General features: G+C 46.3%; 1 protein-coding gene across 1 annotated transcript in view; it reads left to right on the top strand.

Moving 5' to 3' along the window:
- The window catches only part of LOC122927592 (tRNA pseudouridine synthase A-like), a 34088-nt gene extending 13121 nt beyond the window's left edge, over positions 1–20967 (top strand). Inside the window, exons 2-6 of the mRNA XM_044279569.1 lie at positions 10270–10372; positions 14067–14216; positions 14641–14775; positions 19663–19768; positions 19873–20967. Of these exons, the coding sequence (XP_044135504.1) occupies positions 10270–10372; positions 14067–14216; positions 14641–14775; positions 19663–19768; positions 19873–20537 (1159 nt within the window). The 3' untranslated portion in view covers positions 20538–20967. The remainder of the gene's footprint in view (positions 1–10269; positions 10373–14066; positions 14217–14640; positions 14776–19662; positions 19769–19872) is intronic.
- Positions 20968–21939: the final 972 nt, after the last annotated feature.

Here is a 21939-nt window from a genome sequence, read left to right as displayed (position 1 = left end):
TATTTCCAAGTCTAATTCTGTCACTAAATCCATACCGGTGACCCAGCGCCTAAATACTAGGCCTCAAATTTAATTCCCTCTAAATCTCTCGTTACCCACCGCTGTACTGTTGTTGCTGGGCAAGATATTTAGTGTCCGTCAAAGCACATTTTTTGTTCTGGGTTGAAGTACAATTCCCAATTTAGCAATTTCATAATTTAGTGGTTTCTGCTATATCAGAGCTATTTGAAATCTATCCCTAAAAGGGTATATAATATTGAAGGTGCACATAGGGTCATTCAGAATAACTTCACACACACCCGCTACTGTGTATTTCCAAGTCTAATTCTGTCACTAAACCCATACCTGTCACCCAGCGCCTAAATACTAGGCCTCAAATTTAATCCCTCTAAATCTCTCGTTACCGTGTCTGTTGTAGCTGGGCAAGTTATTTAGTGTCCGTCAAAGCACATTTTTGTTCTGGGTTGAAGTACAATTCCCAATTTAGCAATTTCATAATTTAGTGGTTCCTGCTATATCAGAGCTATTTGAAATCTATCCCAAAAAGGGTATATAATATTGAAGGTGCACATAGGGTCATTCAGAATAACTTCACACACACCCGCTACTGTGTATTTCCAAGTCTAATTCTGTCACTAAATCCATACCGGTGACCCAGCGCCTAAATACTAGGCCTCAAATTTAATTCCCTCTAAATCTCTCGTTACCCACCGCTGTACTGTTGTTGCTGGGCAAGATATTTAGTGTCCGTCAAAGCACATTTTTTGTTCTGGGTTGAAGTACAATTCCCAATTTAGCAATTTCATAATTTAGTGGTTTCTGCTATATCAGAGCTATTTGAAATCTATCCCAAAAAGGGTATATAATATTGAAGGTGCACATAGGGTCATTCAGAATAACTTCACACACACCCGCTACTGTGTATTTCCAAGTCTAATTCTGTCACTAAACCCATACCTGTCACCCAGCGCCTAAATACTAGGCCTCAAATTTAAATCCCTCTAAATCTCTCGTTACCGTTGTCCTGTTGTAGCTGGGAAAGTTATTTAGTGCCCGTCAAAGCACATTTTTTGTTCTGGGTTGAAGTACAATTCCCAATTTAGCAATTTCATAATTTAGTGGTTCCTGCTATATCAGAGCTATTTGAAATCTATCCCAAAAAGGGTATATAATATTGAAGGTGCACATAGGGTCATTCAGAATAACTTCACACACACCCGCTACTGTGTATTTCCAAGTCTAATTCTGTCACTAAATCCATACCGGTGACCCAGCGCCTAAATACTAGGCCTCAAATTTAATTCCCTCTAAATCTCTCGTTACCCACCGCTGTACTGTTGTTGCTGGGCAAGATATTTAGTGTCCGTCAAAGCACATTTTTTGTTCTGGGTTGAAGTACAATTCCCAATTTAGCAATTTCATAATTTAGTGGTTTCTGCTATATCAGAGCTATTTGAAATCTATCCCTAAAAGGGTATATAATATTGAAGGTGCACATAGGGTCATTCAGAATAACTTCACACACACCCGCTACTGTGTATTTCCAAGTCTAATTCTGTCACTAAACCCATACCTGTCACCCAGCGCCTAAATACTAGGCCTCAAATTTAATCCCTCTAAATCTCTCGTTACCCGTGTCCTGTTGTAGCTGGGCAAGTTATTTAGTGTCCGTCAAAGCACATTTTTTGTTCTGGGTTGAAGTACAATTCCCAATTTAGCAATTTCATAATTTAGTGGTTCCTGCTATATCAGAGCTATTTGAAATCTATCCCAAAAAGGGTATATAATATTGAAGGTGCACATAGGGTCATTCAGAATAACTTCACACACACGCTTCTGTGCATTTCCAAGTCTAATTCTGTCACTAAATCCATACCGGTGACCCAGCGCCTAAATACTAGGCCTCAAATTTAATTCCCTCTAAATCTCTCGTTACCCACCGCTGTACTGTTGTTGCTGGGCAAGATATTTAGTGTCCGTCAAAGCACATTTTTTGTTCTGGGTTGAAGTACAATTCCCAATTTAGCAATTTCATAATTTAGTGGTTTCTGCTATATCAGAGCTATTTGAAATCTATCCCTAAAAGGGTATATAATATTGAAGGTGCACATAGGGTCATTCAGAATAACTTCACACACACCCGCTACTGTGTATTTCCAAGTCTAATTCTGTCACTAAATCCATACCGGTGACCCAGCGCCTAAATACTAGGCCTCAAATTTAATTCCCTCTAAATCTCTCGTTACCCACCGTTGTACTGTTGTTGCTGGGCAAGATATTTAGTGTCCGTCAAAGCACATTTTTTGTTCTGGGTTGAAGTACAATTCCCAATTTAGCAATTTCATAATTTAGTGGTTTCTGCTATATCAGAGCTATTTGAAATCTATCCCTAAAAGGGTATATAATATTCAAGGTGCACATTGGGTCATTCAGAATAACTTCACACACACGCTTCTGTGCATTTCCAAGTCTAATTCTGTCACTAAATCCATACCGGTCACCCAGCGCCTAAATACTAGGCCTCAAATTTATATCCCGCTGAATTTGAATACAATACATTGGGCCAAATAATATATTTGTTGTTGTGGTGAACCATAACAATGAGAAAAACATCTAGTAAGGGACGCGGACGTGGACATGGTCGTGGTGGTGTTAGTGGACCCTCTGGTGCTGGGAGAGGACGTGGCCGTTCTGCCACATCCACACGTCCTAGTGTACCAACTACCTCAGGTCCCAGTAGCCGCCAGAATTTACAGCGATATATGGTGGGGCCCAATGCCGTTCTAAGGATGGTAAGGCCTGAGCAGGTACAGGCATTAGTCAATTGGGTGGCCGACAGTGGATCCAGCACGTTCACATTATCTCCCACCCAGTCTTCTGCAGAAAGCGCACAGATGGCGCCTGAAAACCAACCCCATCAGTCTGTCACATCACCCCCATGCATACCAGGGAAACTGTCTCAGCCTCAAGTTATGCAGCAGTCTCTTATGCTGTTTGAAGACTCCGCTGGCAGGGTTTCCCAAGGGCATCCACCTAGCCCTTCCCCAGCGGTGAAAGACATAGAATGCACTGACGCACAACCACTTATGTTTCCTGATGATGAGGACATGGGAATACCACCTCAGCATGTCTCTGATGATGACGAAACACAGGTGCCAACTGCTGCGTCTTTCTGCAGTGTGCAGACTGAACAGGAGGTCAGGGATCAAGACTGGGTGGAAGACGATGCAGGGGACGATGAGGTCCTAGACCCCACATGGAATGAAGGTCGTGCCACTGACTTTCACAGTTCGGAGGAAGAGGCAGTGGTGAGACCGAGCCAACAGCGTAGCAAAAGAGGGAGCAGTGGGCAAAAGCAGAACACCCGCCGCCAAGAGACTCCGCCTGCTACTGACCGCCGCCATCTGGGACCGAGCACCCCAAAGGCAGCTTCAAGGAGTTCCCTGGCATGGCACTTCTTCAAACAATGTGCTGACGACAAGACCCGAGTGGTTTGCACGCTGTGCCATCAGAGCCTGAAGCGAGGCATTAACGTTCTGAACCTGAGCACAACCTGCATGACCAGGCACCTGCATGCAAAGCATGAACTGCAGTGGAGTAAACACCTTAAAACCAAGGAAGTCACTCAGGCTCCCCCTGCTACCTCTTCTGCTGCTGCCGCCTCGGCCTATTCTGCTGCTGCCGCCTCGGCCTCTTCCTCCGCCTCTGGAGGAACGTTGGCACCTGCCGCCCAGCAAACAGGGGATGTACCACCAACACCACCACCACCACCTCCGTCACCAAGCGTCTCAACCATGTCACACGCCAGCGTTCAGCTCTCCATCTCACAAACATTTGATAGAAAGCGTAAATTCCCACCTAGCCACCCTCGATCCCTGGCCCTGAATGCCAGCATTTCTAAACTACTGGCCTATGAAATGCTGTCATTTAGGCTGGTGGACACAGACAGCTTCAAACAGCTCATGTCGCTTGCTGTCCCACAGTATGTTGTTCCCAGCCGGCACTACTTCTCCAAGAGAGCCGTGCCTTCCCTGCACAACCAAGTATCCGATAAAATCAAGTGTGCACTGCGCAACGCCATCTGTAGCAAGGTCCACCTAACCACAGATACGTGGACCAGTAAGCACGGCCAGGGACGCTATATCTCCCTAACTGCACACTGGGTAAATGTAGTGGCAGCTGGGCCCCAGGCGGAGAGCTGTTTGGCGCACGTCCTTCCGCCGCCAAGGATCGCAGGGCAACATTCTTTGCCTCCTGTTGCCACCTCCTCCTTCTCGGCTTCCTCCTCCTCTTCTTCCACCTGCTCATCCAGTCAGCCACACACCTTCACCACCAACTTCAGCACAGCCCGGGGTAAACGTCAGCAGGCCATTCTGAAACTCATATGTTTGGGGGACAGGCCCCACACCGCACAGGAGTTGTGGCGGGGTATAGAACAACAGACCGACGAGTGGTTGCTGCCGGTGAGCCTCAAGCCCGGCCTGGTGGTGTGTGATAATGGGCGAAATCTCGTTGCAGCTCTGGGACTAGCCAATTTGACGCACATCCCTTGCTTGGCGCATGTGCTGAATTTGGTGGTGCAGAAGTTCATTCACAACTACCCCGACATGTCAGAGCTGCTGCATAAAGTGCGGGCCGTCTGTTCGCGCTTCCGGCGTTCACATCCTGCTGCTGCTCGCCTGTCTGCGCTACAGCGTAACTTCGGCCTTCCCGCTCACCGCCTCATATGCGACGTGCCCACCAGGTGGAACTCCACCTTGCACATGCTGGACAGACTGTGCGAGCAGCAGCAGGCCATAGTGGAGTTTCAGCTGCAGCACGCACGGGTCAGTCGCACTACAGAACAGCACCACTTCACCACCAATGACTGGGCCTCCATGCGAGACCTGTGTGCCCTGTTGCGCTGTTTCGAGTACTCCACCAACATGGCCAGTGGCGATGACACCGTTATCAGCGTTACAATACCACTTCTATGTCTCCTTGAGAAAACACTTAGGGCGATGATGGAACAGGAGGTGGCCCAGGAGGAGGAGGAGGAGGATGAGGAAGAGGGGTCATTTTTAGCACTTTCAGGCCAGTCTCTTCGAAGTGACTCAGAGGGAGGTTTTTTGCAACAGCAGAGGCCAGGTACAAATGTGGCCAGCCAGGGCCCACTACTGGAGGACGAGGAGGACGAGGATGAGGAGGAGGTGGAGGAGGATGAGGATGAAGCATGGTCACAGCGGGGTGGCACCCAACGCAGCTCGGGTCCATCACTGGTGCGTGGCTGGGGGGAAAGGCAGGACGATGACGATACGCCTCCCACAGAGGACAGCTTGTCCTTACCCCTGGGCAGCCTGGCACACATGAGCGACTACATGCTGCAGTGCCTGCGCAACGACAGCAGAGTTGCCCACATTTTAACCTGTGCGGACTACTGGGTTGCCACCCTGCTGGATCCACGCTACAAAGACAATGTGCCCACCTTACTTCCTGCACTGGAGCGTGATAGGAAGATGCGCGAGTACAAGCGCACGTTGGTAGACGCGCTACTGAGAGCATTCCCAAATGTCACAGGGGAACAAGTGGAAGCCCAAGGCCAAGGCAGAGGAGGAGCAAGAGGTCGCCAAGGCAGCTGTGTCACGGCCAGCTCCTCTGAGGGCAGGGTTAGCATGGCAGAGATGTGGAAAACTTTTGTCAACACGCCACAGCTAACTGCACCACCACCTGATACGCAACGTGTTAGCAGGAGGCAACATTTTACTAACATGGTGGAACAGTACGTGTGCACACCCCTCCACGTACTGACTGATGGTTCGGCCCCATTCAACTTCTGGGTCTCTAAATTGTCCACGTGGCCAGAGCTAGCCTTTTATGCCTTGGAGGTGCTGGCCTGCCCGGCAGCCAGCGTTTTGTCTGAACGTGTATTCAGCACGGCAGGGGGCGTCATTACAGACAAACGCAGCCGCCTGTCTACAGCCAATGTGGACAAGCTGACGTTCATAAAAATGAACCAGGCATGGATCCCACAGGACCTGTCCGTCCCTTGTCCAGATTAGACATTAACTACCTCCCCATAACCATATATTATTGGACTCCAGGGCACTTCCTCATTCAATCCTATTTTTATTTTCATTTTACCATTATATTGCGATGCTACCCAAAGTTGAATGAACCTCTCCTCTGCCTGTGTGCTAGGCCTAAATATATGCCAATGGACTGTTGCAGTGGTGGCTGACATGAAGCCTGATTCTCTGCTATGACATGCAGACTAATTCTCTGCTGACATGAAGCCAGATTGTCTGTTACGGGACCTCTCTCCTCTGCCTGGGTGCTGGGCCTAAATTTATGACAATGGACTGTTGCAGTGGTGGCTGACGTGAAGCCTGATTCTCTGCTATGACATGCAGACTGATTCTCTGCTGTCATGAAGCCAGATTGTCTGTTACGGGACCTTTCTCCTCTACCTGGGTTCTGGGCCTAAATTTATGAAAATTGACTCTTACAGTGGTGGGTGACGTGAAGCCTGATTCTCTGCTATGATATGAAGACTGATTCTCTGCTGACATGAAGCCAGATTGTCTGTTACGGGACCTTTCTCCTCTGCCTGGGTTCTGGGCCTAAATTTATGAAAATTGACTCTTACAGTGGTGGGTGACGTGAAGCCTGATTCTCTGCTATGATATGAAGACTGATTCTCTGCTGACATGAAGCCAGATTGTCTGTTACGGGACCTTTCTCCTCTGCCTGGGTTCTGGGCCTAAATTTATGAAAATTGACTCTTACAGTGGTGGGTGACGTGAAGCCTGATTCTCTGCTATGATATGAAGACTGATTCTCTGCTGACATGAAGCCAGATTGTCTGTTACGGGACCTTTCTCCTCTGCCTGGGTTCTGGGCCTAAATTTATGAAAATTGACTCTTACAGTGGTGGGTGACGTGAAGCCTGATTCTCTGCTATGATATGAAGACTGATTCTCTGCTGACATGAAGCCAGATTGTCTGTTACGGGACCTTTCTCCTCTGCCTGGGTTCTGGGCCTAAATTTATGAAAATTGACTCTTACAGTGGTGGGTGACGTGAAGCCTGATTCTCTGCTATGATATGAAGACTGATTCTCTGCTGACATGAAGCCAGATTGTCTGTTACGGGACCTTTCTCCTCTGCCTGGGTTCTGGGCCTAAATTTATGAAAATTGACTCTTACAGTGGTGGGTGACGTGAAGCCTGATTCTCTGCTATGATATGAAGACTGATTCTCTGCTGACATGAAGCCAGATTGTCTGTTACGGGACCTTTCTCCTCTGCCTGGGTTCTGGGCCTAAATTTATGAAAATTGACTCTTACAGTGGTGGGTGACGTGAAGCCTGATTCTCTGCTATGATATGAAGACTGATTCTCTGCTGACATGAAGCCAGATTGTCTGTTACGGGACCTTTCTCCTCTGCCTGGGTTCTGGGCCTAAATTTATGAAAATTGACTCTTACAGTGGTGGGTGACGTGAAGCCTGATTCTCTGCTATGATATGAAGACTGATTCTCTGCTGACATGAAGCCAGATTGTCTGTTACGGGACCTCTCTCCTCTGCCTGGGTGCTGGGCCTAAATATATGCCAATGGACTGTTGCAGTGGTGGCTGACGTGAAGCCTCATTCTCTGCTATGACATGCAGACTAATTCTCTGCTGACATGAAGACAGATTCTCTGTTACGGGACCTCTCTCCTCTGCCTGGGTGCCGGGGCCTAAATATCTGAGAATGGACTGTTCCAGTGGTGGCTGACGTGAAGCCTCATTCTCTGCTATGACATGCAGACTAATTCTCTGCTGACATGAAGACAGATTCTCTGTTACGGGACCTCCCTCCTCTGCCTGGGTGCTGGGCCTAAATATATGCCAATGGACTGTTGCAGTGGTGGCTGACGTGAAGCCTCATTCTCTGCTATGACATGCAGACTAATTCTCTGCTGACATGAAGACAGATTCTCTGTTACGGGACCTCCCTCCTCTGCCTGGGTGCTGGGCCTAAATATATGCCAATGGACTGTTGCAGTGGTGGCTGACGTGAAGCCTCATTCTCTGCTATGACATGCAGACTGATTCTCTGCTGACATGAAGCCAGATTCTCTGTTACGGGACCTCTCTCCTCTGCCTGTGTGTGTGCTGGGCCTAAATATATGCCAATGGACTGTTGCAGTGGTGGCTGACGTGAAGCCTCATTCTCTGCTATGACATGCAGACTGATTCTCTGCTGACATGAAGCCAGATTCTCTGTTACGGGACCTCTCTCCTCTGCCTGTGTGTGTGCTGGGCCTAAATATATGCCAATGGACTGTTGCAGTGGTGGCTGACGTGAAGCCTCATTCTCTGCTATGACATGCAGACTAATTCTCTGCTGACATGAAGACAGATTCTCTGTTACGGGACCTCCCTCCTCTGCCTGGGTGCTGGGCCTAAATATATGCCAATGGACTGTTGCAGTGGTGGCTGACGTGAAGCCTCATTCTCTGCTATGACATGCAGACTGATTCTCTGCTGACATGAAGCCAGATTCTCTGTTACGGGACCTCTCTCCTCTGCCTGTGTGTGTGCTGGGCCTAAATATATGCCAATGGACTGTTGCAGTGGTGGCTGACGTGAAGCCTCATTCTCTGCTATGACATGCAGACTGATTCTCTGCTGACATGAAGCCAGATTCTCTGTTACGGGACCTCTCTCCTCTGCCTGTGTGTGTGCTGGGCCTAAATATATGCCAATGGACTGTTGCAGTGGTGGCTGACGTGAAGCCTCATTCTCTGCTATGACATGCAGACTAATTCTCTGCTGACATGAAGACAGATTCTCTGTTACGGGACCTCCCTCCTCTGCCTGGGTGCTGGGCCTAAATATATGCCAATGGACTGTTGCAGTGGTGGCTGACGTGAAGCCTCATTCTCTGCTATGACATGCAGACTAATTCTCTGCTGACATGAAGACAGATTCTCTGTTACGGGACCTCTCTCCTCTGCCTGGGTGCCGGGGCCTAAATATCTGAGAATGGACTGTTCCAGTGGTGGGTGACGGGAAGCCAGATTCTCTGCTATGGAACCTCTCTCCAATTGATTTTGGTTAATTTTTATTTATTTAATTTTTATTTTAATTCATTTCCCTATCCACATTTGTTTGCAGGGGATTTACCTACATGTTGCTGCCTTTTGCAGCCCTCTAGCTCTTTCCTGGGCTGTTTTACAGCCTTTTTAGTGCCGAAAAGTTCGGGTCCCCATTGACTTCAATGGGGTTCGGGTTCGGGACGAAGTTCGGATCGGGTTCGGATCCCGAACCCGAACATTTCCGGGATGTTCGGCCGAACTTCTCGAACCCGAACATCCAGGTGTTCGCTCAACTCTACTCAATATATACTACCAGAAAACTTAGACAAGCACATTCATAGTTGCTGCCATACCTTTTTTGTTTGCTTCCTGAACGCTAGCTTTATGGATTTGCACCTGCGACTATGAATGTGCTTGACTACATTTTCTTGTAGTATATATTCAGGGTAGCTGCCTCTTTTAGATTGAGCACTCCCTGCCCATCTGCCTGGGGCTTCTGAGCAGAGTACATATGTAGCTGGTTCCTACACCGCTCTGAACATTGGAGGCTTAGTCAAGCCCAGGAGAGGCAGTATACTAGTGTTAGGGACCCATCTGCAGAAGTCACCTTGACGCCTGGTAGATGGGCCCAACACACGTTTCATCAAATATGTGCGCAAAAAAACACCTCAGACTGATGCCATACAGTGGCATCCGTTCACCATAGAGTTTAATTGTAAAAAAAATAATTTGTATATAATTTTTTTTTTACCATTGTTTTTTTTTACTGGTATGTGCAGGATACAAGAATGCGGTGTGCTGCATATTTGTATCCTTTTTTTTTTTTTTGTAACATATACGTCAAACAGAAGCATAAAACGTGATGTGAAGCCAACCAATAGTTGGTATAGAGTCAGAGAAACCACCAGTCAGAGCCCCTGTAATAAACCTGATGCAGGTCTAGATAACCTTCGAAGCATACTGCATCTACACAAGATTTGACAAATGTAACAATAGGCCTGCGCCTCTTAATAAATTTGGCTCATCTCGCTCCGATGGACTTTTGAAACGCCGATCTTTAGAAAGTATTTGTGGAGGGCTGGAAGGGTTAATGTTGCAGTGAGGTTCTCTTCTTCCACTGAGGAGACCATGAAATCCAGTAGAGCTACTGAGCTGTCATGTTATTGTCCTTAACCTCAGGCTTTGTATTTCTCACATTTAACCAGACAGAAGATGAAAGAAATAACGCTGCTGGGTGCTCTCTCAAGGAGAATTTGCAGAAACGTCATTCTCCGCTTTTCAAGCACGCCAGCCAGTTTTTCCTACCAGGTACCGTAACGGTCTCTTAGTGGTATTTCTATCATTAAGGGGAGGTCATCCTAATCTGATCAGTGGGCGTCCGACCCCTGGCACGCCTACTGCTTAAAGGGATTCTGTCAGCAAGATTACGCACATAGACCTGATCACACGTTATTGCAGATCTCACCGGTATGTGACTTATGATTGCTGTAGTTTTACTGAAAAACCAATTGATATATATGCAAATCACCTGTGAAATAAGCCCAAGAGGCGGTCCTAACCGTCAGTGGAGCCTAGCCGCACCCAGCCCAAGTGAGCCCAGCAACTCCCCTCATCCACAAGTCCCGTCATGCGTGAGCGTTTGTCACCTGAGCACCCACACAGTTTCCCATCCCAGCTTTATGCTGGTGCCAGCACAGGGATGGGAGACCATGTGGGCGCTTAGGAGACATTACAGTGCAGCCTCAGAATGATGTCGGAGATGCCAGGAGGGGACTTGAGAATGAAGGGAGGTGCTGGGCTCACTGAGAATGGGTGCGGCTAGGCTCCACTGATGGTTAGGACAGACCCTTGGGATCTTTTCACAGGTGATTTGCGTACATATAAAATCGTTTTTTTTCAGCAAAACTACAGCATCATAGATGACATACCAGTGTACTTCTGACAGGTGATAGGAGACCTCCACTACATGTAATTAATTCTATATGCGTAATCTTGCCGACAGAATCGCTTTAACGATTGAAAGAGATTTGTGACTGCTTGACAAATGATCGCTATACAGATGTAGCAGGGTTAGCACTCCCGCTGTTAACTCAAATTTCTTAACTCATTTCATTATCTTGAGACAAAAGCCATTGAAAAGCAATAGAAGGTGTTTGCTTAGATTAGATAACCAAACTCAGAAATCTCAGGAAAAAGGAGTGCTAACCATGTTGTAACTGTAGAAATCCAAAGTAGTACACAATCAATATATACGTCGTTGTATATACTTATTGTGTACTACTTTGGATTGTCAAGCATTCACGCTTTTCCTGCTAGTACCAAGCTGTATTACTCCTTATATACAGGATAAGACCCTACTTGAGCACTAGAGTGCCCTATATCCTACACGGTTATAGCTTTTGAGAGGGGCTGCAGCGCTCGGACAAGCACTGCGGCCTCTTCCTCAGCCAGTGATGTCACGTTCATCGGTCACATGGCCTTTCTGTAGCACAATCCTTTTCAAGTGAAAGAGATTGAGCTGCAATAACAAGCACAGCTGCTATACAATATATGGCAGTTTGCTTGATATACCCTTCAAACCCATGATTGACTAGGGTGGCGGGTTTCAGATCCCCCCCCCCCCCCCCCGCCCCTTCCACTGATCAGATATTGAAATATGAAGATTTAAAGAGAGTCTGTCCCCATGAAATGCAGTGCAATCTGCAAGCAGCATGTAATAGCGCAAGAGGGGCTCAGCAGATTGATGCTGTGTTGGAAAAAGATTCAGTGACATTTGTAATTTATACATATAAATCAAGGCTCTTTCTGAGCTTAATTGTACACTGGGGGGCATCTTTTTTTGGTAAATGATAGCATTCTCTGTGTTGGTGTGTGTATGTGTCAGTCACTGATAACATGGCAACCCATGCACAACTATCCGTGGCTGACATCTAAGTATACACACTGACACAGAAAATGCTATCAATCACTGATAAAACTTCCCTTGTGTACAACTATCAGTAACGTATACACACTTACAGAGAGAATGGTATCAATGACTGATAACCCCTCCCCTATGTACAGTTATCAGTGACTGACAGCTGTCTTTGTATACATACTTACACAGAGAATGCTATCAATCACTGATAACCTTACACAGGAGAGACGTTATCAGTGACTGACAGCTCTATGTATACACACTTACACAGATAATGCTATCAATCACTGATAACACCTCCCCTGTGTACAGCTATCAGTGACTGACAGCTATCTCTGTATACACTCTTACACAGAGTATACTATTAATCACTGATAACAACTCCCCTGTGTACAGTTATCAGTGACTGACAGTTATGTATACACACTTACACAGAGAATGCTATCAACTACTGATCTCACCTCCCCCCGTGTACAACTATCGGTGACTGACTGCTATCTATGTATACACACTTAGGCCTCTTTCACATTGCAGATCCGCAAAACACGGGCACCATTCTGTGGGCATTGCGTATCACAGATGCGGATCTATTCACTTGAATGGGTACGCAAATCCGGAGATGCGGAATGGTGCAGAACGGAAGCACGGAATGGAACCCTACGGAAGCACTACGGAGTGCTTCCGTGGGGTATCGTCCCGTACTTCCGTTCCTCAGGTCAGTCATGCCCAGTTTCACACCATTCATCTCTATGGGACTACAAGAGATAGCTGAGTACAAACGCAAATGCAGTCCCATAGAGATGAATGAAGTAGCAGTGTATACTGTATGCTCGACCTGCTGCTCCATTCATTTTGAGAGTCCCCATTCTCAGGATAACTGTGGGTCCCTGCAGTCAGACCTTCATCAGTTTAAGGGCTCTTTCACACGAGCGGATGCTGTGCATGGAATCCAATGCGTGAAAGAATGCCAAACCCTGCTCCGGACAGAGACATGGAGCATTAACATGATTGATAATACTTCGTGCCTCTCTGTGATCTTTTTACTACAAAATCACAGTGACAACTTTACCTCACTGTGATTTTGTAGTAAAGAGATCACAGAGAGGCAAAGAGCATTATCAATCATGTTAATGCTCCGTGTCTCTGCTGTCCGGAGCGGGGCTTGGCTGTCTTTCACGCAGTGGATTCCACACACGGGATCCGCTTGTGTGAAAAAGCCCTAATAGTTATCCCTAACTATTATCCTTAAAGAGTCAGTGTACTTTCACACTGTTTTATTTGATTTACTAGAGAATGGTGTAAATAGAACATTTGTTAAATCGCTTCATTTTAAAAATATGCTTGCATTTACCCGAAAAAGTTAGTAAAGTAATGGCCACTAGGGGTCTCACTTTCACCGAATTTGCTGTCCACTGCCTGTTGACAAGCAAGATCCTGAGCCTGATAAAACTACTGCTTCTATACTGCTTCTGAATTCACAGGCGCCTGCTGCCTTTCTGTAATTGTGATCTCTATGTCCTTATCTATTGTGTGAGCTCCAGAGCTGAACACAAACTTAGTGAGAAGTAAGGGGAAGAATATCACAGCATTACAGTCCTGGCAGATTTCACCGAAGGAATACACTCCCTGCTTGTGAGAGAAATTAATCTAGCTGTGCAGCTAAAGAGGGGGAAAATTAGGCTTAAAAAAGACTTATACCTTCACAGTTATGATTATATATATGCTTTAACTACTTGAAATTGCCGGAATAATCATTTAAGCCATAGCAATGAATTTTTAACCACAAAACTATACTGGTCTGCTCATCTCCTCCTGCTTTATAACATTATGCTTTCAGATTGCATTGCATTTTGTGGTGACAGGTCCACTTTAAGGGAATGTCTAAGTGTAAATTCTTTCTCTAAAATAACATTCAGAAACGGAGGCTACGTTTCAGAAGGTTGTCACTGCTGACAGTGTGAGGTATAAAGTGAGTGTGTGTCTGCCGTTTCTAATGCTGTGCTCACAGTAGCGACATCCATGTGGCCTGCTGTCTGCGGTGATACATGGAGCTCTCAAGTGTTATGTTCCTTTTATTTTATTCAGAGCAATAAAATTACAAGTAATGCATTTGAAAAGAAGTTAGAGGAAGATGAAGAGGAGCCTAAAGCTTTTTCAGAGAATCTACCCAGAATTCCAAAAAAGAAGCATGCTATACAGCTGATTTACTGTGGCTCTGGGTATCATGGCATGCAGGTAAGGCTCTACTGTGCATTGGTGTCTAGGACACGACTGCATCGTGCATTTGCACAACCACTGGTGGAAATATACCAAAACTAGGACACGGAGAAGGTGGAGGAGTTGGCCATAGCAACCTTTTAGCGCTCTGCTTATATTCGCCAGATAAAAGGGCTGCAATCTAATTGGTTGCCATGAGCAGCTCCTCCATTTCTCCTTTGTAGCAGTTTTAATAAATTGACGCAATCGGCTGTCCTCCAGCTGTGACTTCTCTTCTGGTGCTTGGATAATTCCTCGAAATATAGAAAACAAACTGCTGAGCCTGAGATTAAAAGCGATTCGGCAGCACTCGTGTAATAGCACCCTAACACTAGTCATATATGAAACAGCGTTCATGGTTATAGAAATGTGAAGTTTATGTATTTTATTTGGTTTTCTGCAGATAAATAACTCAATTCCTTTGCCAACTATTGAAGGACAAATAGTTTCTGCCCTTGTAAAAGCACAATTTATTCCTGAGATTTGCTCTACTGACTTAAAGCGCGTGCGATTTCAGCGTTGTGCCCGCACAGACAAGGTGAGTTGTTTTTAAAAGGGTTTCTGTCACCAGAATTAACCCTATTAAAGTAGCTGACCTTAGCGATGTGCTTATGTCAGCTGAACCTAACTAGCCTATTCCTACTTTTATCTATGCCCCCGTTTCTCCAGAAATATAACTTTATAATATGCTAATTAGCCTATAGGAGCGGGGGGGGGCGGCACCTAGAGGCTCCGTTCTCCCATCTCTGGCCACTAGATTGACAGGGCCAGGCAGCCTTTACCTCCAACTGCCGGCCCTGAGCGATGGGGAAATCTCACGCCGTTCAGTATTCGACGCAGGCGCAGTGAGGAAGCCAGCGAGGAAGCCTGCGCCAAATACTGAACGGGACAGCGCGAGATTTACACTGCAGACAGGGCCAGCAGTAGGAGACCACCGCTGCCTGGCCCTGTCAATCTAGTGTAGCAGGGGGCGTGGCCAGAGGTGGGAGAACGGAGCCTCTAGGAGCAGGAACAACGCCCCTCCCCCTGCACCTAGAGGCTAATTAGCATATTATAAAAGTTATATTTCTGGAGTAACGGAGCATAGATAAAAGTAGGAATAGACTAGTTAGGTTCAGCTGACATGAGCACATCACTAATGTCAGACCGTTTAATTAATAGGGTTAATTCTGGTGACAGAAACCCTTCAAGGCTTGATTATGTATTAAAATTATCTGTAGATCATATGTTTTTATACATACTTTGATGTTTATGTATTTTTTGTGTGGTGACGTTTCATGTTCAGTATTCCTCTTCAGCTGGTTACCTGGTGTAGTGTACAGTCCCTCAAAATCTGGTTCTGAATGCTCCTGGTATCTACTACGTTGACCCTTTTTTCTATTACTAGTGGTACAAGAGGACCTGCCCCCTCTCCTGACTTCTCCATCTCAGTAGCTACTTGCATTCCTTATACCAATTCTGGAGCATCTGTCCCTATGACTCTATGTTTTGCGATTCCTCTGTTATTCCTACTAGACATTTATGAATGAATTGCTAGCAATCTGCAATAAAGGTCCATCTCGGTGTTAAAAGTTGGGGGGGGGGGGGTGTTCCTGCACTGTCTGACACTATCCAATCAGTACTGCCAGTGTCAGATTGTGCAAGGACACCCTCTCCCAAACTGGTAACGTTTATTGCAGACTGCTGGAAATTGATTGATAACTTCTAGTGAGTCAGAAGAATAGATGCTCCAGAAATGTTATTACATAGGAATGCAAGTAGTTACTAAATCAGACATTTCAGGAGAGGGGACCGGACCTCCATAAGCTGCAAAGACGCTGCCATGTCTAAGCTGTGATTATAATACCCCTGTGCTAAAGGCATTCAAACTAGGTGGAGCAGTCGTATCTTGTAAACCAGAAGCAATGGGGGAGTTTTATCAAACTGGTGTAATGTAGAACTGGCTTAGTTGCCCATAGCAACCAATCAGATTCCACTTTTCATTTTTCATAGCTCCTTTGAAAATCACATTTACCTTCCCCCAGCCCTAAACACCACTGCTGCCTAGAAGGTTCTGTAGGTATTATCCTATAACCTGTGATGACAGGAGGTTGCACACTGCTGTACACAGCCTGTCTTCTTTATGGTGGGTCTAAAACTATTTCTCTACCATGGGCCTTCTTGCCCCTATGACACAGAATGGCGCAATTTGGTGACTATAAGGTTTCTACACTTTTTTCTGATGTGCTCAATAAGGGAAAAAAGTTTATTGGAAAGGGTGAGGAGCATGGTGGAAAATGGGACGGGCTCAAAGTAAGCCAACCAAGAGTCGGTATAGTCAGAGAAAAGTGTCTGGTGCAGGTCCAGACAGCTGCTGTAAGCTTATGCCTTTTACAGGCTTGGTACATTTGGGGCACAGCGGTTTTTGAAAAAACTCTACTGCAGTTTTTGATGTAGTTTTTTGAGCCAGAGTCCTTCCTTTACATTCCCCATTCCTTTTTTTAAGATTTTATTTACAATTTAATATACCCAACCAACAAGAAAAAAATTTGGTTGCATATTGTTATCATATTATAAATTTGATGCAAAGGAGGACATAAGGAACACTCCCACTGTTATTTATCTTGATGGCCTATGGATTCAAGTGTATAGGAAGGAGCCGTTCCATAGAAGTGAATGGGGCGATGGTGAGCAGGTAAACAATGAAGAGAAGGCAGCACTCCCACGAGTGCGGCCTTCTCTTCAAACAGCTGATCGGCAGGGGTGCCAAGTCATTAAAGGGACACTGACAGGCCCTATAAACATATTTAGTTATTCCTATGCAGTCATAGATCTATTAAAGTGTATTCCAATCACATAAGAGAACCCCCTGTCCGCATTGTAAACCATGTAAAAACAACTTTATATTCATCTGTCAATCACACTTCTTTATGCCCAAGGGGCGTTTTTTCTCATACCTTTGTGCCCAGCCGCGCCTCAACTGTCGATTCCTAGCGCCGCCCAGCTCATTATTATTCACTGCGCTTTGCGGCTCTTACACTCCCCGAGCCTGTCACCCGAGAGAAGAGTTTCTTGGCCGGCGCAGGTGCATTAACCATCTGAATTTCTGATGACATAAACGATCTGAAGCACTGGATACGAGTGCCTTGGAGGAGAGATCGGACGCAGGCGCATTCAATTACAGGCTTGGGAAGGTGCCGGTGCATGCGCAGATGGTCTGATTTAGGCTGATGCCCATAAGTATCTATCGGGCATGCATGGGAACTGACAGGATCGGGGAATGTAAGAGCCGCCCCTGCGCAGTGAATAATAATGAGCTGGGCAGCGGTAGGAATCGACAGTTGAGGCGCGGCTGGGCACAAAGGTATGAGAAAAAACGCCCCTCGGGCATAAAGAAATTTGAAAAAACGCCCCTTGGGCATAAAGAAATGTGATTGACAGATGAATATAAAGTTGTTTTTACATGGTTTACAATGACTGCATAGGAATAACTAAATATGTTTATAGGGCCTGTCAGTGTCCCTTTAAGGTTGGTCATCAATGTGAATAAAGCGGACAACCCCTTTATCTAACCCACCAAATCTTCTTGAATCTGTGGCACATTCCCATTTCTTTTGAATCCACTCCTGGTTTTGGCACAAAAAATAAAGTTGTTTGTGAAACCACCCTAACATTCATGGTTTTATTCTGGTCGTGTTGCATTTTTCACAGATTTAGGGTCCATTCACACGTCCGCAAAATGGGTCCGCATCCGTTCCGCAATTTTGCAGGACAGGTGCGGACCCATTAATTTTCAATGGGGCCGGAATGTGCTGTTCGCATCCACGGATTTGCACTTCCGGTTCCGCACTTCCGTTCTGCAAAAAAAATAAAACATGTCCTATTCTTGTCTGCAATTGTGGACAAGAAAAGTCATTTTCTATAAGAGTGCCGGCGATGTGCGGTCCGCAAAATGCGGAACGCACATTGCCGGTGTCCATGTTTTGTGGATTCGCAATTTGCGGATCCGCAAAACACATACGGGTGTGTGAATGGACCCAAAGTCTGCTTGTTATCCCTACTACAAAGTGAAAGGGGTATTATCATAGTTAAACTATATGTTTGCCAGGTACCTACTTCCCCTTCTATGATTCTGTTCTCCATTAGTTACAGCAACATCATTGCGCTGCTAGAGTGGTGGCCGCGCTTTGCGCAAATGCCTCTGTCCTTGTTTCTTTGTGTCTGGCCAGGCCACCGGGACCGCGCAGTGCTTGCCCATGAGCATTAGCTCCCAGGACGGCCACTGTGCTGTAGAAGTGAACTGGCCGTCTTCCAGGTGCAATCCGTTGCTGCTGTACTGTGCAGGTACCTAGGGGAGCCTCTGCTACCTCCTCACAGAACGGAGCTCCAGGGACACACTGGGCAGCTCAGACACTGTTACAAGAAAGCCCCACCACAGCCCTCCTACCTCCTTGGACTTGAAAAGGTCACCCTCCTCTGCCATTGAGGGGTGCAGCAGAGGAAATACAGCATATGTCGCTCAGCCGGGATGAGCAGTGCTGTAATCCTCAGTCATGGTATGAATGAGGTAAGAAGGGAGAGATAAGAAGTGCTCCACACACAGTAGCAGAAACCTGAGAGCTGCTCCCAGATAACATCTCCCAGTCTGAAGAACTTCTACTACAAGTCAACTGAGCTATCACACCATAACTCCAGGGCTGCAGATAACTCTGGTGATTGTGCAGCGCCCAGTTCTCCTGGCCTCCTCCTAACTGAACACACACAAAGCCATTTGTCAGGTGTGACAAGGAGCAGCATCTTGTACTGGTATAGTCCATGTAGCAGCATCGGGAGAGCGCACATGTCATGTGATAGAAGGGGAAGCGTGCTGCCCACATAGCTTCAGAGATTGGGGAACAAGGAAGAGAAAAAGTAGGCAGCAGAAGACCAAAGTGGTGAGATGGGAATACCCCTTTAAGTTTTTATTTTCTTAGAACAGTTTTGGGGGGAAAAAAGCTAAGCTCTGATCGTCGGCTAGGAGAAATGGATGTATGACGCCACTTGGCTTCTCTAGGGAGAAACTCAACACCAAGGAAACCCCCAAGGAAGGGCTTGTTACAGAATCGCACTGTACTGTACCTTTGTGTTCTTCATTGCCCGGGTTGTATGCTTGTGGTGATGCATTACTTTCATGCCAGTACTGATGTGACATCGCATAATGTTGTATTTACATGATTTCATACTATTCCTGATGTCAACGAAAAGCTAGTGTTTGGAAGACCTGAGTAAAAAACGGTTCTCGGTTGCACAACTGGTGCTTCTTATTGCAGGAATTTAACCCAGAACCTGGACTTGCACTGGAACTTAACCTTGGTGTTTGAGATGCATTAGGCCTCTTGTATATAATCTCTAGAACAAAGAATTCCAAATAATATATTTTTTATTTTTTGTATTGTTTGTTCGCTAGGGAGTTTCTGCTTTGGCTCAAGTTATCTCCGTAAAACTATTTGACTACTGTGCAAATCCTGTGGAGGTTATCAACTCTTACCTGCCCCCGGAAATCCGTGTCATAGGTAGTAAAACCAAGTCATCTCAAATCCAACAAATATTCTTCTTATCGCAGTGAGTTAGTTCACTATAGCTCTAACTATTATTTTTTTTCTTTGTTTGTACCCAGGTGTAAAAAGAGCGACCAAGGGCTTCAATGCTAAAATCATGTGTGATGCCCGGACCTATTCGTACACACTGCCCACATTTGCTTTGTCGAGGAGTGCCAGCTCTGCTCCTGACTCCAGCTTCCGTTTGTCCCAAGAAGACTTCCACCACGTCAACGGACTTCTTTCTTTCTATAAAGGAACACACAATTTCCACAACTTCACAAGAGGCAAATTGTCGGATGACCCCAGCGCCCGTAGGCACATATACACAATCTCCTGCTCGGAGCTGTTTGTCCGCCACGGCGTGGAATTTGCACGAATTGTAATTACAGGACAAAGCTTCATGCTACACCAGATCCGTAAAATGGTTGGTCTTATCCTAGCAGTGGTGAAAGGGGCTGCTACACCTGAGTTTCTTCCTCAGTCAGTGCAAGGAAAAAAGATGAACCTCCCCCTGGCTCCAGCATTAGGGTTGGTTTTGGAGTGCACACATTTTGACGGCCATAACCGACGTTGCCTTAGCAGTCAGTCCACCCGTACAGTTACCTGGGAAGAGTTTTTGCCTGCAGTTGAAGCCTTCAGGGAGGAGAAGATCATGCCAGTCATTATTGAGGGTGAACTTCGAGATCTTTCCATTTATTTCTGGTTGCAGCAGTTTAGTGCATACACATTCTTTTCAATATAAAATAAGACGTGGGCATATTTTTTTATTTATAACTTAAAATTGTATAAATTATGAATATGTTTCAGTTTTTTTATTATAAACATATTTATTTAATTGCTAGATAAAAACCTTTCAGATCTTTCCATGTTTCAGCAATTTAGCCCGTCTTCAGTGTGCCATGGGCGGCTGCTAGAACCCGTGGGGGTCAATGCATGGCCCAAGGTGAGAGACGAGTATGACCATTTAAATATCAATGCATGAAGTTTTTCTTTAGGGCTCGTGCTCACGGCCAATTGACTGCTCTTTTTTCTACTGAGCGGTAATAGGCTTGCTATAGAGATTTATGGGGTCTCCATCGTATATCCATATGCATATGAAAGTTTCTGTCCAATTCTGTATGAAACCAGCAACAAAGAAAATAAAAAATAAAAAACATTACTGCCAACCCAAACTGCATGGCTGGATTCACACAATGCATCTTTCATGACATTTTCAGCGGCGTCTTTCACATTGAGATGTTAAAGGGGTTCTGCACTTTCATTTAACTGATGATCTATCCTCTGGATAGATCATCAGCTTCTGATCGGCGGGGGTCCGACACCCGGGACCCCCGCCGATCAGCTGTTTGAGAAGGCAGCGGCGCTCCAGCAGCGCCGCGGCCTTCTCACTGTTTACCGCCGGGCCGGTTTACTGACGTCACGACTTGTATCAACTAGAGTGGGCGCGGCTAAGCTCTGTTCACTTGAATGGAGCTTAGCCGCGCCCACTCTAGTTGATACAAGTCGTGACGTCAGTGGGCGGGCGGCCCGGCGTTAAACAGTGAGAAGGCCGCGGCGCTGCTGGAGTGCTGCTGCCTTCTCAAACAGCTGATCGGCGGGGGTCCCGGGTGTCGGACCCCGGCCGATCAGAAGCTGATGATCTATCCAGAGGATAGATCATCAGTTAAATGAAAGTGCAGAACCCTTTTAATTTAAAGGGAATCTGTCACCTGGTTTGACCATATTCAGCACTCACCATTGCCATGTGTAATAAATTACCTTCTCTCCGGCAGTGGTTTTCTTTCTTATTTTAATGCATTCGTTTTGCTAAAAAGCAATCTTTGTGATATGCAAATGAACCCAGAAGGTGCCCAGAGGGGCGTTATTCTTCACCCTCTGAGCCCAGTAACGCCCCCCTGCAGTGCCTAGCCCGCCTTAGTTTATAGCCCAAGCACGCCTCCTTGCTATGTAGTAACCTCCCACAGTCTAGTTTAATGGCGCCGCCCCCTCTGGTACGTCAGCTAATTCATTCAAACCAGGCACCTTGAATCTTCAGTTAGTCCGGCTGAAATCTCGCGCAGTACCGCCTGCGCCTGTGCCTGTGCGACCCAACCGCTCCTGAGGGCAACAGCGATGAGAAGACGTCACTGGGCTCTGCGCATGCC

This window comes from Bufo gargarizans, chromosome 2, assembly GCF_014858855.1.
Source record: "Bufo gargarizans isolate SCDJY-AF-19 chromosome 2, ASM1485885v1, whole genome shotgun sequence".
NCBI lineage: Eukaryota > Metazoa > Chordata > Amphibia > Anura > Bufonidae > Bufo > Bufo gargarizans.
Note: the sequence above shows the minus strand (reverse complement) of the source record. Positions and strands in the feature narration are given on the sequence as shown.